The sequence below is a fragment of the Hemibagrus wyckioides genome, linkage group LG12 (genome assembly GCF_019097595.1).
Source record: "Hemibagrus wyckioides isolate EC202008001 linkage group LG12, SWU_Hwy_1.0, whole genome shotgun sequence".
NCBI lineage: Eukaryota > Metazoa > Chordata > Actinopteri > Siluriformes > Bagridae > Hemibagrus > Hemibagrus wyckioides.
The window spans coordinates 7,180,396-7,198,328 of record NC_080721.1 but is presented as its reverse complement, the minus strand read 5'-3'; the positions used below and the strand labels follow the sequence as shown (position 1 = coordinate 7,198,328).

The 17,933-nt window shown below is 37.5% G+C and overlaps 1 protein-coding gene across 15 annotated transcripts in view; it reads right to left on the bottom strand.

Moving 5' to 3' along the window:
• adgrb2 (adhesion G protein-coupled receptor B2) overlaps positions 1-17,933 on the bottom strand; it is a 389,817-nt gene that overhangs the window by 36,677 nt on the left and 335,207 nt on the right. For 14 of the 15 annotated variants that reach the window (XM_058404654.1, XM_058404659.1, XM_058404647.1 and 11 more), the window contains 4 exons: positions 12,695-12,787; positions 3,604-3,643; positions 3,361-3,375; positions 693-1,414 (listed from right to left, as the gene is read on the bottom strand). In XM_058404654.1, the coding sequence (XP_058260637.1) occupies positions 693-1,414; positions 3,361-3,375; positions 3,604-3,643; positions 12,695-12,787 (870 nt within the window). The remainder of the gene's footprint in view (positions 1-692; positions 1,415-3,360; positions 3,376-3,603; positions 3,644-12,694; positions 12,788-17,933) is intronic. The other variant, XM_058404649.1, reaches the window with a different exon arrangement.

The following is a 17,933-nucleotide window of genomic DNA, read 5'->3' as shown; positions in this document are numbered from 1 at the left end:
CTCTCCTATACCTTATGTTAATGTGGGTGAACTGGATATTCTCATATACCCAAAACAAGACTTATGTTTGGTTGCACAAAGCTGAAATAATTGTCTGTATTTGCTTGTTATCATCTTCTCTTTTCATCTGCTAGTATCTGTGGATTTGACTGATGATTGAATATTAACTGGTACTTCGTACTGAAGGCAAGTCTTCTTAAAGAGTAATAGTTTTTTACGTGTGTGTGTGTGTGTGTGTGTGTGTGTGTACTAGTCCCAACTCTTATGCTGTGGCTCTTTCTTTTGGTCTTGTTTTTGCTTAAAAATGATTCACTGTCACCTGCAGCAAAAGAGTCACTTTTCCCTAAATCGAAAGTCATCTTCCAAGCAGGAACATTTAAATGATTAGTTTGGATTAACTGTAAGACACTTCTGGCAAACATTTCTGCCAATTTGTAACTGCAAAACAGCTATTTGTCTCATTCTGTAACAATGTATTCTTGAATATTTAATACCTACAGTAGTAAATTTTGTATGTTTTTGATAAATGATGAAAGAAAAAGATCTCACTAGTCCACTCAGACCTTTGCAGGAAGATTATGCACTACAAGAGTGCTGCCAGTTATATACTGGTAATTACAGATGGCCTTGTCCCAATTTTAACAGGACAGGTTTAAACCAAGGTGCCAAAGAAAGGGATGAGCTTTACTTACTTCCAGGGAGCCAGCTGAGACATTGGCATTAGCACTGCCCAAATTGCGGGGCAGGGTCCTGGTGCGTTCGGCCTTGCCGGAAGTGAAGATCTGCCTGATGGATGGCCGGCTTTGCTTCACCGTCAGCGTATGTGCACTTGCGAGGCCGGGTACGTGCTTGACAGTACCATAGGATCGGTTCAGACCTACACCAACATGGTCCACAGTGGCAAAGTCCGCTGGGTATGGCTCGCTCTCGGCCGGATGAAGGGTCAGGGGTGAAGGGGGTGGAGGAAAAGGTGGGTCTTCCACACTGATATTGAGAGGTTTTTCCTCTTCTTGTATAGCACTGGGCTTGAGGCTGACCGTCCGCCGTGGTAGTACCATGTAGTCCCCTTCGCCACCCCCTACATTGCTGGCTGGGTCATTAGCAGCAGTTGATGACCGTGCCCACCCCAATGCGCTTTCGGTGCACAGGTAGACTGGTGCAGAGCGTTGGTGCTGCCCCTGCTGTTCCACGTTGACCTCCTTTTTCCGAGGCGTCTCATTGAGCTCGTTCAACGTGCCCAGAGTTGGCACCTGTGCCAGGAGGTTAGGTGGGGGGATGTTGCCGGGCAGACTGCTGAAGTTGATGCCTTCTTGATGGGTGGCTAACTTGGGATCGTCCTCGTCATCCAGGGAAATGCGTGACAGTGTGCCCGTGATGCTAGCTGGATTGCATGTATTCACCTCCTTGAAGATGACTGAGGGAGCGAGAGGAGGAGGAAAGACGAAGGAGAGAGAGAGAAAGGAAGAAAAAGGGGGGGGTAGCAGGAGGGAGGACAAGAAAGAGAGAGTGCACACAAAGGCAGGAAGAGGAGGAAGAGACAGAAGCAGAGGTCGAGTGCACAAGACAAGATAGACGGCAAGAGACCGCACAGCCAACACATGAACAGCAAAAAGTGACATTGCATAGCAGAGAGATGGGAGAATGGGAGAAAATGAGAAAAGATGGACAGTAACAGATAGAGAGACAGATTGTACAAATGCATAACAAAGGTCAGAAAGTTAGTTCGTGTGTGCAGATATGTCAGATTGATAGAGGCCACAGAGGAAAGAATAAATGATGGGAGGATAATAGAAAAGATAAGAGGAAAAAAGAATGAGCACATTGGAAAGAAAGCCAGAAATCACAGAGTAATGAAAGAAGGAAGGACCCAATTTTTCCCCACATGGTATGTTGTTGAATCATAGCATGCAGGTGTGGAGGAATGAAACAGAAGTTAGGCACAGCGTTGGTGTTGGTGAAGTTGCACAGATTTGCATGCACAGAACAATACTCAGTAATCCTCCTGGAGGAAAAGGATTCAACATCTTATCATCTTAATGACAGACATCACTGGCAGATTCTCCTGATCTTATAATTACTGCTTGAAGTCATATGCAATACGTAACTGATACATTAATTCAGCTGCAGAATTTACTGGACATTCACTTTCTATGCATTTCATATTCATAAATCATTATAATGATGATTCTTGGTAATGATTCCTTATAAACACAGCTATAATGATTTATGGATATAAGCCTCATAGAAACTGTTGCAAAACAAAGTTGTTGTTTTTACGCAAAACAAAAAGGATTTAAACAGAAATGATTCTGGTTTGAACTCAAGTTTCCAGCATTTTTGCATAAATATGTAGAAAATCTGCTGCATTCTGAAAATCACAGGTGTTTCTAGTGTTTATTATATGAATTTGCTTCAGGCAATTCTACTCTGATGAGACAGTCTTTTCCAGATAATAAATGTATTTTTACAACAGTGTTTAGAAAGCAAAATGATAAAAGTTATGTTGTAATACAGTGGAACCTCTGCATATGAATTTAATTCGTTCTGGAGGCGAGTTCTTAAGGTGCAAATTTGTATTGTTATATGAATTTTCCCATAAGAAATAATATAAATGCAGATAATCCGTTCCAGCCACCCAAAATATTACCAATATTACCAATTTCCAAGGGTTAAGGGTCCTCACAGGAAGTCATGCCACCAAGCTTGGGCTAAAAATAGAACAGACCACCTACACCAACAAAAATACATGCTAAAAATGTTGCTTTTCAACGCATGCCAAAGGCAACGTTCTTATTGCTCTTTCGAAACAGCTTTCACTGAATGAAAAAAAAATTTGCAAAATTCATAAACTCACTACGGTTGGCTTTCCACTGATGCAAACAAGTTTTGAACGGCTCCCGGACGTACGCGCAACTTAGCCAGCATTCGCTTTGGTTCATTCGTATGCCGAAAGTGCTTCGTATTCCGATGCAAATTTCTTGCTAAATTTTAATTCTTAAGGGAGGGCATTAATATGCCAAGGTTCCACTGTATTTATTTAGCTCTCTGGCACCACATACATGAATAGTACAAGCTAGATGAATTAGAATGTCTGAGATGTACTTCAGTTTATTTTACAATCATTTTCACATTTAGGTTCCCTAAGATTGTCTTTCGGTCTGCTTGATATACAGCCAATTTTAAAATGTATTTTTTTCAGGATTTTTGGCTGGTGATGCACATGGTATGCATATGGCAATGAAGGCATAAATTCAGCATCATGCTGCAATTCTGATGCAATACAATGCAAAAAAACAATTGTAATTGAAATGAAAAAACAACAAAAACAAAAACAAGAAGAAACACTTCAATTAAACTTACATGGATGTCCTCTCTCTGCAAATGATGAGAAGACAATGTTAATCAATGTGACTATTTATTCACTACATAAATCTCCTGTGTTGCCTATGTGTTTAAATTAAATATATATATATATATAATATATATATATTTATAAACTGGAAAGTAACACACAGACAAGTAAGAGAGAGAGAGAGAGAGAGAGAGAGAGAGAGAAAGAAAGAGAAGAAGGAATAAGGAAAGAGCTGAAAGAGAAATGCTTACCTGTTTGACATGCCAGGTCCACGTCTTTCTCAAAATCGGTCTGTGTGGGAGAGCAGAAGAGAGACAAATGAATGAATATGGGGATAATACGGTATAAATGATTAAGTTCAGCATGGCTGTGAATCACTTCTGAAACTAAAATTTTATTCAGGTGATGATTATTAGCCAGGAATGAATAGCAGGCAGCTACAATCATATTTCCTGTATTCAATTAAAAAATAAAAAATAAAAAAGCTTCCAGCATAGGCCATGCCCACTTTTACCTTTGACTGTAAATCTAAATGAACATAAAGAGACAACATACATATAAAGAGATACAAATATTAACATTTACACATGCTTCAAATAGTACAAATAGTAAAAGATGGCTTTCAGTTGCTCTTTTTTTTAGATTAAATTACAGCATTAACATAATGGGGATGATGGAAAAAAATTATTTATACTTCTACCTCTACAGTGCCCCTCTGGTTCAACTCTTACTCAGACACATAAGTACCGAGACACGTCACATCATGCAAATCTGTCGAGCAATTTTTTTCTGCTCTTTGGTGATGACACTCTGTAGCTCTCCTCATTTTTAACTCAGTCATTAGAGTTTCGATTGCGGCTGCTTTAGCGAGGTAATGGATTCTGAATGATTTATTACATTGAATGTGCTGTATGTATGGCAGGTATGAAGAGATAGTATGGGATTCATGTCTATCCATTTTCATTCCATGAAATCTTGCTGACAGATGAATAATATTACCGTATTACCTTATTACCTCCTGCCTATAGGAAGCTAAACTGAGGGTTCCTGTCTGCAACAGTTTTGCACAATAACCTTAAGTGCACATGTGGCGTAAAAGATGCATGAGGTTGCTTTTTCGGCATTATAAATGGTAACAAATCATTAATAAATTTGGAACAAATTTGGGGATATTTTCTTAGACATTTTTTATAATTTTTGTTATAATTTTTCATCATGTTATTTTGTGTTTATAATGTATCTTTAACGTTTTATGATGTTAATATATTCTTTTTTTTCCACACTGAATTCAATTTTTGAAAAAAAAAAAAATAAATGAAATAAATGAAATAAATAAATGAAATAAATAAATAAATAAATAAATAAATAAATAAATAAATAAATAAATAAAATGCTCCAAGTTTAGGCCACGTCCTCTTTGGGTGTAAATCCAAATACAGATAAAGATAAAGATAGAAATATTCCTAGCATTAAACACTAGATACAGATATTAACACTGCAACTTGCTAAAATATACTTCATACAAATAGTAACATATGGATATCAGTTGTTGTTGCTTCTTAAGGAGTAACTGAATCATTAACATAATGGAGATAATAAAGTTTCAGGAATATTTTCACAGTTATTAATATAGTGTTAAAAATATAGTGTTATAGCTAAAAAACATATGAATAACAGACTGCTGAAGAGCAAAACCATGTAGACAAGTTGATTGACAGTTAATTAGGCATTTATGACTGTAACTCGTACACATCATTTGCGCTAGCACACTACGTGCCATTACTTTGTCCTTACGGTTACAGTTTCCCGCTAATGTTGCAGCTTGTGGGTGTGAACTGTCTGCATTATTTTAATAAGCCTTATATATATACAAATGATAAAATTCTTCTATACTTCTAAGTTTAAATTGCTAATTAATTTCATTTACACACACAAACGTAATGGAAAATTGTGATACGCAGTTGCTTCATACCAAAAAAACTTGAAAGAAACTATCCATAAATTATGACAACTAATATTAGCACAGAATTAGCACAAAAGAAGGAAGAGTTAATGGAAGCCCTGCAGTGGCTAAGCTGCATTACAGGGAGATTTAGCTCAATCAGTTTAGTTGTCATTTCATTTTTGGCTATTTGTGGACTTTGCCTTATATGGACTTTGTGAGTCTAAATGTAAATCAGCTATGCTAATATGTAGGTGACTGGAGTTCATCAACACACACACACACACATGCACACACACAAACATGAATATGAAGAATATCATATTGAGTTACACAATCTTTCATTCACTTTGGCTGACAAAACATTTCTACACAAGTTAAAGACTAATACATTATTAGTACTTTTATTAGTTTATATGTTATTGGTGTGTCTGGAATCTTCCCCTTAAGCCAAGCACTGTTTAGCACCCATGCAGCGATATGGCGTGTGCTTTCAGGTTTGTCATGTGTTTACGTAATGTTTACCTATGTGTTACTATTTCCTGTCTCCTCCCCTTCACTGCCATTTGTTGTCTATCACTCATGTTTCCTGACTGTTTTAAGTTTGGCCCTTAAATATTTTGTGTATTTAAAACTTTGTTTCTGCTTTTGTTCAAAGATTTGCATCACGACACTGGCCTTATAACATTAGCAAGATGCTTTGTTCTGTGTTGCTATGCTTTTTTTTAACCTCCTTCCTGTGTTTTAAATTATAATTCCTGACCTTGTTCTTTCTAGATGACTGACCTGCTCCTTTAATAAAATCGTTATGCAGGCAGCTGCATCCGTCTTCTTCTCACATTACATGACATGTCGCTAACGCTGTCTGGATGAACGCATGCTTACAACTCGCTAAAGCATGATGTCGTCTTTTTTGATCAATGCGATTTTTTCTCTTCTATGAAATACTGGTAATAGAATCAGAAATGTATAGGAATCTGACAAATGTGTGCATTCTGTGCTGTATGGAGGAGCTGTATACATTGACTGTATGCAGAGGGTTGTGAAAGCTGTGTACTGAGCTATTTCTGCATAGTGTGAGAGGTGGATTGAGAGCACAAAGGCAGTTGGCACTTGGGTGAGAGAAAAAGAGCATATTTAAATGAAAAGTTTTGGTTCAACTATCGTAGCCTTTCATGGGGAAAAAGTCTATCGCAACACCTTCACAATCTACTGCAATACCTTCACAGCAAAAAATAAAAAAAAAACATTTAGCACTAGCGATCATTTCAATATTTCAATATTTATCCTGAATGCTGAAGAAAGAGTTTGATTAGTGCAAATTTTAAACAGGTAATACGCAATCAAGTGATCAACCTCTCTATTATGCCTGCTGGATGGGAACAAATTGGTAGCGATTTTAAAGCAGGAACGTTTCAGGACCCGCACTGACTGTCAAAGCCCACAATTGTTTTTATGCTAATATATGGTTGAAAGAATCACAGTGTATTGATCAAAATGAATGCGATGAAAAGTGATGAAATATTTTCCAAGCCAATAAACTGCAGGAAAACATCGTCATGGTGCAGTAATATGAGCATGTTTATTTCTGTGAGAACTCTGTAAGAGTGGTGTGTGTGTGTGTGTGTGTGATGCGAAAATGCACTTGAATTCACAGAAACCAATCGACACTTGTTTAACCTGACACTCAATGAACTTGAAGTAAAACCTGCTGACTGCAAGATACTTATCTAATTAGCCATCTAATCTGTTCACACTATGCCATTGATTGCACCCTAAAACACACACACACACAAACACATGCACACACACCAACAGACTCACACACACACACAGGATACTATACCAGATACAAATGTTAATGTTAAGTATAATTTGTTAATAAACTGCCGAATTGACACATTCTATTTCCATTCTATAATAAACACTACACATTAAAAGCTGAACATTACATTAACAATCATATATAATGTGATTTTACTGTATTAAGTAAATTTGTTTGTTTTGTTGATATTAAGTTAGTAATTCATAATTCACAATAAAGTTTACAGTGACTTCATAAATTGAGTAAAAACATTAAAAAAAAAAAAAAAAAGCAAAACAGACCTGATGCATATTATTTGATCATTTCCTAGGAGTAGAGTTTAAAAAAAAAAAAAAAAAAGAGGGGGAAAAAATGACCCCTGCTGTATTTTAGTTAATTAAGAGAAGGTACACTTTCATCTCGCTCTGACTTGAACGCACCTGGCTTCCCAACTCAATTATGGACTTCCCAGAAGGACAGCAAGAACGAGTGCATTGGGCTCAACCTGTTATCCAAGACTCCTCTCTGAGATTCTGCTGTAGAATTTTAAGTAACATCTTCTGGCCAATCAGATTAAAGAACTTAACATTGCAGTGCTAAAAAAAGAAGATCATTAACCATCACATCACCCATTCTGGTTTATCTTCACAACCATATTTTCATCAATATCTATATCCCTTTAATATACTACAGAAAAGTAATGAACTGCTTTAGAAAACTTTGGACACAAATAAGACCTTTGCCCTGTGCTGTTCAACTCAAACATCACAGACAGAACAGGTTAAAATGGTTTAAAGGTAGGATGAAGGATGTGACCTATAAGCTGGAAGAGCTTATGATCTCAGGTCATAAGGGTGCAATGCTAAGAACGGCAAAAAAAAAAAAAAAATAAAAAATACTGCACTGCACTCTCTGAAGTCCCACCAGAGAAAGGCATAAAACGGTGAACTTTAGCTGAACTACCAAAATTTGTAGACTCTGTAGCTTCTCCTGTGTCTCTATAGCTTCTCCTATGTCTCTAATCTGTTTCACTTAAACAACTCTCATTGTTCAGTGCAATTATTATTTCACATCACATCAAAACTTTATAAAATCATTTAGGTTTTTTTTTTCATTCCAAAGCCTTCATTTCCAAACCAGACTCATTTAAATTCATTAAGCTAAAAGTGTTCCTGAATATGGGATCCGGATTACAGCAAGCCGAGATTCATCTCAAATAAATAAGCTATTCTTCTGATGATATTTTAATAAGTTTCATCTATAACACTGACTACGAATCAGAGGCAGCGCTGCCTTCAAGTTTCTGGGTGCAAACTGTAGGAAAACATATTTTGAGGTCGCTCTAGAATCTACTGCAACATACATTTCTCTTTGAATAAGCATTTACATATCCCAGCTCTCACTACCAAATGGTGATCAAATCAGACAGTGATCAGGAACTACAGTAGCTGACAGTTAGGGGGCCAGCTCTGGGGATCTTCCTCCCATTCAATGCTTTATTTAAGAGTATCACCTCTAGGCTTTTGCATTGTCATACCAGGGAGTCGACACCTGTGAGGTCCACCTCCCCCTGGGGTTTTTATCACCTCTAGGCTTTTGTATTGGCACACCTTCAAGGCCTGCCCACTCAGGGCATTTAAAACTGCAAAGTATGTGCCCTTTCCTTGGACTTGGTGACTACAGTACCACCGCATTATGTTCTGATCTCCAATAAAACACTACTTCTGAGTGTTCTGGTCTGCTTCGGTGAATTCACAACAAAACTAAAAACCCTAATGTAGTTTTGGTGAAATATTAAAAATCGAAGCTCAATAGAGTAGAGGGAGAGAGAGAAAAAGAACCAACATGGCACTTCTGGAAAACTGAAAACACTAATGGAAACAGATTTATCACTTTTTCGATGTTTTCACTAATTGCTGGAGCACAGTTCAGGTAGAAACAGTCTGACACAGCCAGAAGAGCATTTAAACTGCCACCCCATATCGATTAAAATTACCCTTATCCATCATTCGTATTCCGCTTCCTGAACATGTGTTGCGTGACTACATTAAAGTCACTTATACTGCAATGGTGCTGATTTCTCAAATCTGTTCGGTCAGAAAGTGTCAATGATGTTTCTTTAACAGCAGCTCGATAGCAGTTCTGGCTGTGACATAAATGTTAGGCAATGTTGTTGTGTTACTAAGTCCTCTGTCATGAACACTGGCGCAAAACTTACTCACCACTGGAGACTCCTTCCTTCCTTACTCCTATAAGTGTTAAATAAACCTCCTTACATGAAGCTTCACCAAACATTTCTCTTTATATACTAACCAGATTTTTGTTTTTTTGTTCATTCGGTTTTTTCTAATGTTAAGGGTATGTACTGATATTAATACTGTATTGTTTCCATAGTAACAGCTCATTCACAGTGTAGGGTGGATGCACCACAGAATCTAGGGCTAATAATAATTGGATTAAAACATGATGTTGTTTAGCCAAGAGGTGTGAGGAGACAGAGTATTTTTTAACATTTCTGGAAGGAGTCTCCAGTGTCTCCAGTAAGTTTTCTGGACCGAGGATTTTGCCTTTAACTATAGCAAGTGACATTTTGAGGTTATGAGGTTAATGATGGTATGATGTGCTGGACTATGAGGTTAATGATGGTATGATGTGCTGGACTATGAGGTTAATGATGGTATGATGTGCTGGACTATGAGGTTAATGATGGTATGATGTGTTGGACTATGAGGTTAATGATGGTATGATGTGTTGGACTATGAGGTTAATGATGGTATGATGTGCTGGACTATGAGGTTAATGATGGTATGATGTGCTGGACTATGAGGTTAATGATGGTATGATGTGTTGGACTATGAGGTTAATGATGGTATGATGTGTTGGACTATGAGGTTAATGATGGTATGATGTGCTGGACTATGAGGTTAATGATGGTATGATGTGCTGGACTATGAGGTTAATGATGGTATGATGTGTTGGACTATGAGGTTAATGATGGTATGATGTGCTGGACTATGAGGTTAATGATGGTATTATGTGCTGGACTATGAGGTTAATGATGGTATGATGTGCTGGACTACTGATCAGAAGGTTCTGGGTTTGAATCACAGGTCCACTAAGCTGCTACTTCTGGGCCCCTAGGCAAGGCCCTTAACCCTCAGTAGTGCAGTTGTTAAAAAAAAAAATAGACATAAAATTGTAAGTTGTTCTGGATAAGGGAGTCTGGCAAATGCCAGAAATGTAAATCTGGTTCTGGGTCATTGACTGGAAGATCGTTGACTTAAACCCCAGCACAGCCAAGCTGCCACCAGTGGGCCCTTGAGGAAAGCCCCCAATCCACCCTGCTCCAGGGGCCCAGCAGTGTTGTAACTGAGTAGCAATAAGTTCTACTTCTACTTCAGGGGGGTCAATTTCAAGGCACACTGATTTCACTGTAGTTCACTGGTTTGAAACCCAAATACAGACTCTTTCTTTTTGTTACAAACAAAAATACACTCCTTGTGGGAAGCTGAATGCTGGAATGAAGGTACAAAGCAGGCATATTTAATATAAAAAAAATTAAATCCTGCTAAAACCGAGACGTTTACAGTGTCACCAACTTTATGACAGCAATGCTGTATAAATTGAAGATTTTTGGCAAAATGACAGAGCATGTAGATGTAAAAATATTTAAAACTTTAAAGGAAGAGAAAGAGGAATGAAGGAATGTTCAGATACAGTGTGTGTGCATTCGTTTTATGGGGGATTATCCAGGAGCTAGAGTAAGGTTTTGGATATGGGTGAGTTTATAGTATAGTAAAACTACGGTAATTTTTATACTGATGTAATTAAGCTAGTTTCTGGCATTAGATATGTTGTAAAGGTATTATTTATTTATTTATTTATTTCACCCAAAAGAGGATGGGTCCCCTTCTGAGCCTCGTTCCTTACAAGGTTTCTTCCCCATATCATCTCAGGGAGTTTTTCCTTGCCACTGTCCCCTCAGACTTGCTCATTAGGGATAAAATATGGATAAAATAGTATCTTAACTTTAAACTTTATAATTTTTTTTCTCTGTTTCTATACTTCTGTAAAGCTGCTCTGAGACAATGTGCATTGTTAAAAGCGCTATACATTTAATTTAATTTATTTATTTATTTTTTTGCATGAAACTTGCACATTATTTTATGTAAATCTGATTTTATTATTGCTGTTGTTATGCATAGTCTGATTTACTATTATTACTGTTGTTCTGACTATTATTCCTACAAAATTAGAACACTTTTAGCTCATGTCTCTACGATAATTTTGTCATGAACTTACATTAGCCTTCATCTACATTACTGTGAAAATCAGTCAAACATGAACTGAGTTAACGTTGATTTTATCAGAGCAGACACACATCTCTCTGTAGACTCGCACTGGCCTCCGAGCGAGGCTCGTCATCTCCGCTAACTCTTATTAAAGTTGTTAATAATAATAACATGACCTTCATCAACTGTGCAAGTAAAGCTCCGGGGGCTTTAGGAGTTGAAACCAGTAGATATTTGATATGCTTCACTCATGGGCCACTTTATTAGGTACCCCTGTGCACTCATTCAATTATCATATAAAGTTGATGTTGATCATGCTCAAGATAGCAATCAATCATTGTGCAAAATCATGCAGATAACAGTCAAAAGCATCAGTGAATAAAAGGGAAATTGTGATCGCACAGCCAGATGTGCTTGACTGTTTCTCTTTTGATATCCTGGGTTTGCATGCACAGGTCTAACAGAGTTAAATATCCAGAGAGATTTGAGCTGACAGGGCAGATATGATAAAGGATCAAAATAAGCACTCTTTACAACAGTGATGAGCAGAAAAGCATCTCAGAACACACAACACATTGGGCAGATTGGATATAACAGTTAGATATCGCAGCAGAAAACAACACCAGGTTCCACTTGTGTCAGCCAAGAGCAGGAAACTTTTTTTGTTTTAGTTTTTGGCTGATAATAGCTATATATTGCTACACTGGCTAGACTGGTCATGAATAATATTTATATTTTTGTTTGTTCTATGTTTTTGAGGTAAATACTGTTTGTTTAAATGTAAAAAAAAAAAAAAAAAAAAGGAAAATTGAATGCATAGGAAAAGAAAGCATCCTTGACAGTTCAAAAGGGGATAAAAGATATAATATCTGACTTCCTGATTGTACTTCAACCCTGGCTTTGGGCAAAAGGGTGGTGAGGGCATGGAAAAAGATAATCATTAAGCCTTTGGCTATTCCTATGCCTGTGGTTATGGTTGTCAAAGAAGGAATAAAGGAGGAGAAGGCGAAGAACACGGAGCACTCTCCTTAACTAGAGCCGTTTAAAAGGAACATTTAGCATCCCCATTATATCTACTGATCTGGCCTATTGAAGAAGGAAGCAATAACACAAGAGTAAAAATAAAAGGATGAAGAAATGACAGGATCACACTAGTGATTTTCTTCAAAATGAAAATGTAGGTAAAGGTTGATAATGTGGTGAAAATGTTGTTTATTTAAAAAATAAAAAGATACAGTTCTTTAATGCTTGAAATGTCGAGTGAAGTGTATGAAAAGGATGAGGTGAAATGAGATGCTATTCACCATGATCTGCACCTGGCCGTTTTTGCAGGAGTCTGGTGAGTTTTCACTGTCGTCCTTACATCCACCCATCCTACAGCGCACAGCATCCTGTACCTGAGAGAGACAGAGAGAGAGAGAGAGAGAGAGAGAGAGACAGAGAGACAGAGAGACAGAGAGAGAAAGAGAGAGGTTATAATCTAAATCTATAATAAAATATGTAATAATGGCACAGCGGGTCAAGTGCTTCAGTCAAAATTAAAGAACAGAACAAAATTTCCAAGTCTTTACCCATTCTTTAACTTTCCAGTTTCATTAAGACTTTCCCCAATGTACACTCACATTCCTGTTCTTGGCTCTCATGTAATGACCATGCCATTTTAGAAAAATACTCTTCTATCTTCCAGCAATATGCTCCACCACATGGACACACTACATAAAACCAAAACTGATATAAAAAGTTCGGGCCTGGAGGGATTCAACTGATGAATATGTATGAATTCTTTAAAAAAAGGACTGTCCAGTTATAATGGCTCGCCATTCCTTTCAGTATTAAACAGAATATTTTCATCAGCATAATAGGAAAAGGTATCTCTTTTCAGCTTGAGAACTCTGGGCAGAAACATGACAATGTAATTAAACGGTATTTCTTCTGTTTAGCTAGATATGAATACTAAGCACAGAAGGATGGGGCCAAAAGTCTGAAAAAATAAAACTAATACTAAACAAAACAACAACAACAACAAAAACACTGCATTGATATGTAGATATAAGTACTCCCTGCTGTATGCACACTTTCTTCTATGCTACTAAATCTGCTAATTACTCCTGATTGAAAGATTTTAATTATCCATTGTTTATTAAACTGCATATTCATTTTACTATCCGTCCCGTTTATAGGCCCTCCAGGACATCAGGATCGAACGCTCTGATATATCCGGAACATCTCAGAAGGAAATGCGTGGAAGGAAGCGTAAACAATACCTTCCAAGGCCCTGTTTATTGCTAACACAGAACTAATAACGATAATAAGTATGCTGGAGACGGAGACAGACCTGACTCACAAAGCAGAATCTATCACTTTAATCTGGTTAGGGGAGCAATCAAGGCAGGGCGGCCTGATGAGATTCCTAATGAAACTTTGATATGAGTTTATACCCCTGAGTGCCAAACCTTCTGCATAGTCAATGCTTACACATCCTTTAAATAATAAGAGCACTAATGACACCATTAATGACAGAGAACTTGAAATAGCCCATTTCTCCTGATGCTTTCTAACATTAAATATAGGTCAATATTCATTTGCATCACAGTTTCTTCCATAAAAATCTAAAATATACATTACTAGGACCATGCTGGAGTGACTTTATCTATCTCTAGGTGGTAGAATAATGATGAAATAATGAAAAAATAAAAACGTTGCTAAAATAATGAATATGTCTCATTCGGTTCTGTCTCGCTTTCTAGCATTATGTTTCTCTTATTTATGCCAATACTATCCTTTCACGCTTCATTTTTTTTTTTCCTGCTTGGTATCCTTAGAATGGCCTCCAACAGATGGTCTGGATCCATTTTATGAGCTAGTTATTACAGTCTGAGTGCACATTCTTTCTCTGATGTTTATGACAGTCTGCTTTTTCACAGTTAACCGAGTTATTATGCTGAAATACTACGCACTGATGCTACAGAAATCTGCAGCATGAGCATATACCTTTGTTTAAAATGCCTACACGTATCGCTCTACTTCGCACATGCTGTATAAAATAATCTTACACTTAATATTTCACCTTCAGACATGCGCATGAAACATTCATGATGAAAACTAGGGCAGTGAGACAAGCAGATGTTACAGTACACCATGACCCAAAAGCACATCATACTTAAATATGAATATATATATATATATATATATATATATATACAGTATGCAACTTTTAGTGAAATGAAAATCTGGCCACTTATCCTAGATATAAATAAACTATGTTTAAGAACTAAATTCCATCAGTCCATCCTTCTCTACAGCTCTGATCCTTGTGGGTTGCTTGGGTGCAAGGCAGGATGCAGCATGCCAGTCTACACTGGGCACAATCACGCACACTCACACACTACAGACTATTTACAGATGTCAATCAGCCTACAGCATGTCTTTAACTGGGGAAGGGACCAGAATATCCAGAGGAAACCCCAGAGGCATGGAGACAACATACAAACTATATACATATGGCGGAGGCAAGAATTGAACCCCAACCTTGGAGGTGTAAGGCAAAGGTTTTGACCACAGTGACACTGTGCTCCCAAGAAATGAAACAAATACTGAATAGAAATAATAAGAAATAAAAAAGAGATGCAATATGTATACTTGTTACCTGGAGTAGCAGGGATATTATGTTACATGCCTTAACAGTTCAGAATGAGCATCTATTATAGCATGGAGTCTGGTAGACAGACATGTCTTCAGACACGTGATGGACATGTGAATATAGAATTTAGAAATCATATAAAAAAGGCTCCCAACTGAAAAAAAGGATTTGTCCCATGGTCATACTGAGCTTGAACACCAACCATGCCGTAGCTCCATAGCCGGGAGATATGGAAATAAAATTGCCCATGCTCTCTGGATGTGTGGGATGGCATAGATGGCATACTGTCAATCACAGTGACACTGGGTTATATATGTTGAAGGTCATATGTCATGCATGGTCACACTGAGTACATCTGAATCCTCATTCAGTTCCTCCAGGATATTGCATAGTTTTGTTTGGAGACTGTTGCCAAAATGCTTGATTTTGCTTTCAAGCACAGGATTCTTCTTTTAAACTCCTGCCAGTGAAGACACAAATCTAATTAGTTTCTATGATAGCTGTACTCATGTTTGACACACGTGTCTGGAAGAGAATTTTGGCTTAATGTGTGATGTGATGATGGCACATCTGGAGAAAATCTGTTCATATTTTGAAGAATCGCAAGCCCCTATGAATTTCACAGAGTTTCCGTGATTTTGTTGCAATCGCAGAATCGCAAATTCCTGGAAGGAATTCCTGCTGATTTATTTCAACCTGTTCTTTGCTCACGTTCTTTCAGACTGGACCTCTTTTTCCCCTATATCCACATGACATTCACCATAACCTTGAACCCTGAAAGCATCATTGAGAATATCTTATGTGTTGGTTTTGAATTGATGCACCCTAGTACACTAGGACATACAGATTACCCATGCGCTTCCTTGCTGTCTCTCACTCTCTGTGTATCACTTCTTCAGCTCCTGGGATGTCTACACCACCTAACTGGGTGTAATTTACACATCAAACTGGGAGGGCTTTGCGTGATCCTGGCACACTTGCTAGGTTGCTCTCTGTTCTGTTGTTATGCAAAAAAGCTATTAAGGATTACATCGAACGCTTGTCAAGGATTTTCATGTATTTAGCAAAAAATAATTCCGGCTTTATCTTACGCTAATACCCAGGTTCTCGGTATTGATTTCAAATATATATGTATATATTATAGATATTTACATATACGTCTTAGTGATTTAGCACTTCTATTTTCCCCTGCAACCAAATGAGTATTTTGCGATATGGCTGAAAAGTGAAACTCAGCCAACTTTAGCACGTGCTAGGGAATTGGATCAAAGCCTCGATGCATTGTGGGTAAGGCCATGCTGCAGTTGCCATGCAGGGAAATTTAGCATGCACTTTCTGACTCAGTCGTAACGTTCTGATCCCCGTAATCCCACTGTGGTGATTTGGAGCAACAATATGGTGCAGGTTGATGATTTCTAACTAATCCTCTCTTACATCCAGTTTTACTACTTCAGTTTTTCTGAAAGCTAAACCAAAAATAACACAAGAAATTAGGTTACAAATGCATATAGGCATTACCTTTAGCCTTTCTGACTGTGTGTGACTAGACTCTTAAACTTGTAGAAGTAGTCTGACATTCTTTATGCTCCTCAGATATGCAATCACTTGACGTGTAAATGCTGCTCGAATTTTTATATAGTGCTGTTTAATGAGTAAAACGTGCGCAAATATGCATGCGGATCCAAATGTCGTGGTTTCTGTAGAAACTTCAGGTGGTTTTAAAATGGAACGCAAAGGCAAGTGATGATAATGAGATGTTTTATGGCATAGTATATAGTTAGATTAAGGCTGCATTTTATTGTTTTATTTTATTTTATTTCATTATGGCCAATGTTTCCATGACAACAAGCATATTTATTTGGTAACAGGTAACTAATATTTAGTCAGTGTTTTAACCAAGTTTTCATTTTGCTTGTATTTCTATTGAGGACTTAACAGCATTCATGTGGGAGAAAAAAGCAAACAAAAAAATTAATACCACAGACGAATTCTTGAATCTGATTGGTTAATAGGTGTGGATTATATTTTGAACAGAATGGCTCAGAAAGTAAAATAAAGTTTATATTAATGTGCAAAAGTTATTTGTTTAGTAGCAGGTTATACACAGGGGTGTTGAGAGAGAGAGAGAGAGAGAGAGAGAGAGAGAGAGAGAGAGAGAGAAAGAGAGAACGAGATGTTAGTGTTTATTGTCGATATAATGTTAAATGCATGATGCATTGTTCGTTAATAAATTACACTTTGTAGTCTTAGGCACTGTGTCTGAGAAATATATCGAAAGAGCAGCCTTTCTTTTTACTCGCAATGAAAACTGCAGACAAGACAATGGACTTAAGGATCTGGAATGACTGACAGCAGTGCAAAGGTGCTTAGGTGGTCACTTTCACATTAATCGTTATATTATGTAGAACCTTGAGAGCCTGGAAGTTACTGTAAAACCCTGTATACATGCACACTCTTAATTAGACAATTGTGAAATGACTGAAAAATGAGTGTAAGGATTTGTTTAAATGCGTGTTGCTCATTTCACTCCAGACTGCCCTCTACTGAATTGTCCTACCCAGCTCTCTTCCTGGTTATATGATATAAAAAGAAAAGGGTGTTTCTAATGGCTGATCAGTGTATGTGATTAGTATAAATACAATCTGGACATACGATACTACATCAGGCATGTTGGCACGGTCATGTGACCTACGATGCCATAATAACTGCAAAAAAATGTCTTTTTCCAAAACCGCATTTTTTTCCCCTTCAACAAGTTATTTTATTCCGGTGTTGTTAAACAAGGAACAGAGCAACAGGGGTGTCCAATCTTATCCGGAAAGGACCAGTGTGGGTGCAGGTTTTTATTCCAACCAAGCAGAAGCCAAACCTGAGTCTACTGAAAGGCAATATCAACCGATTAA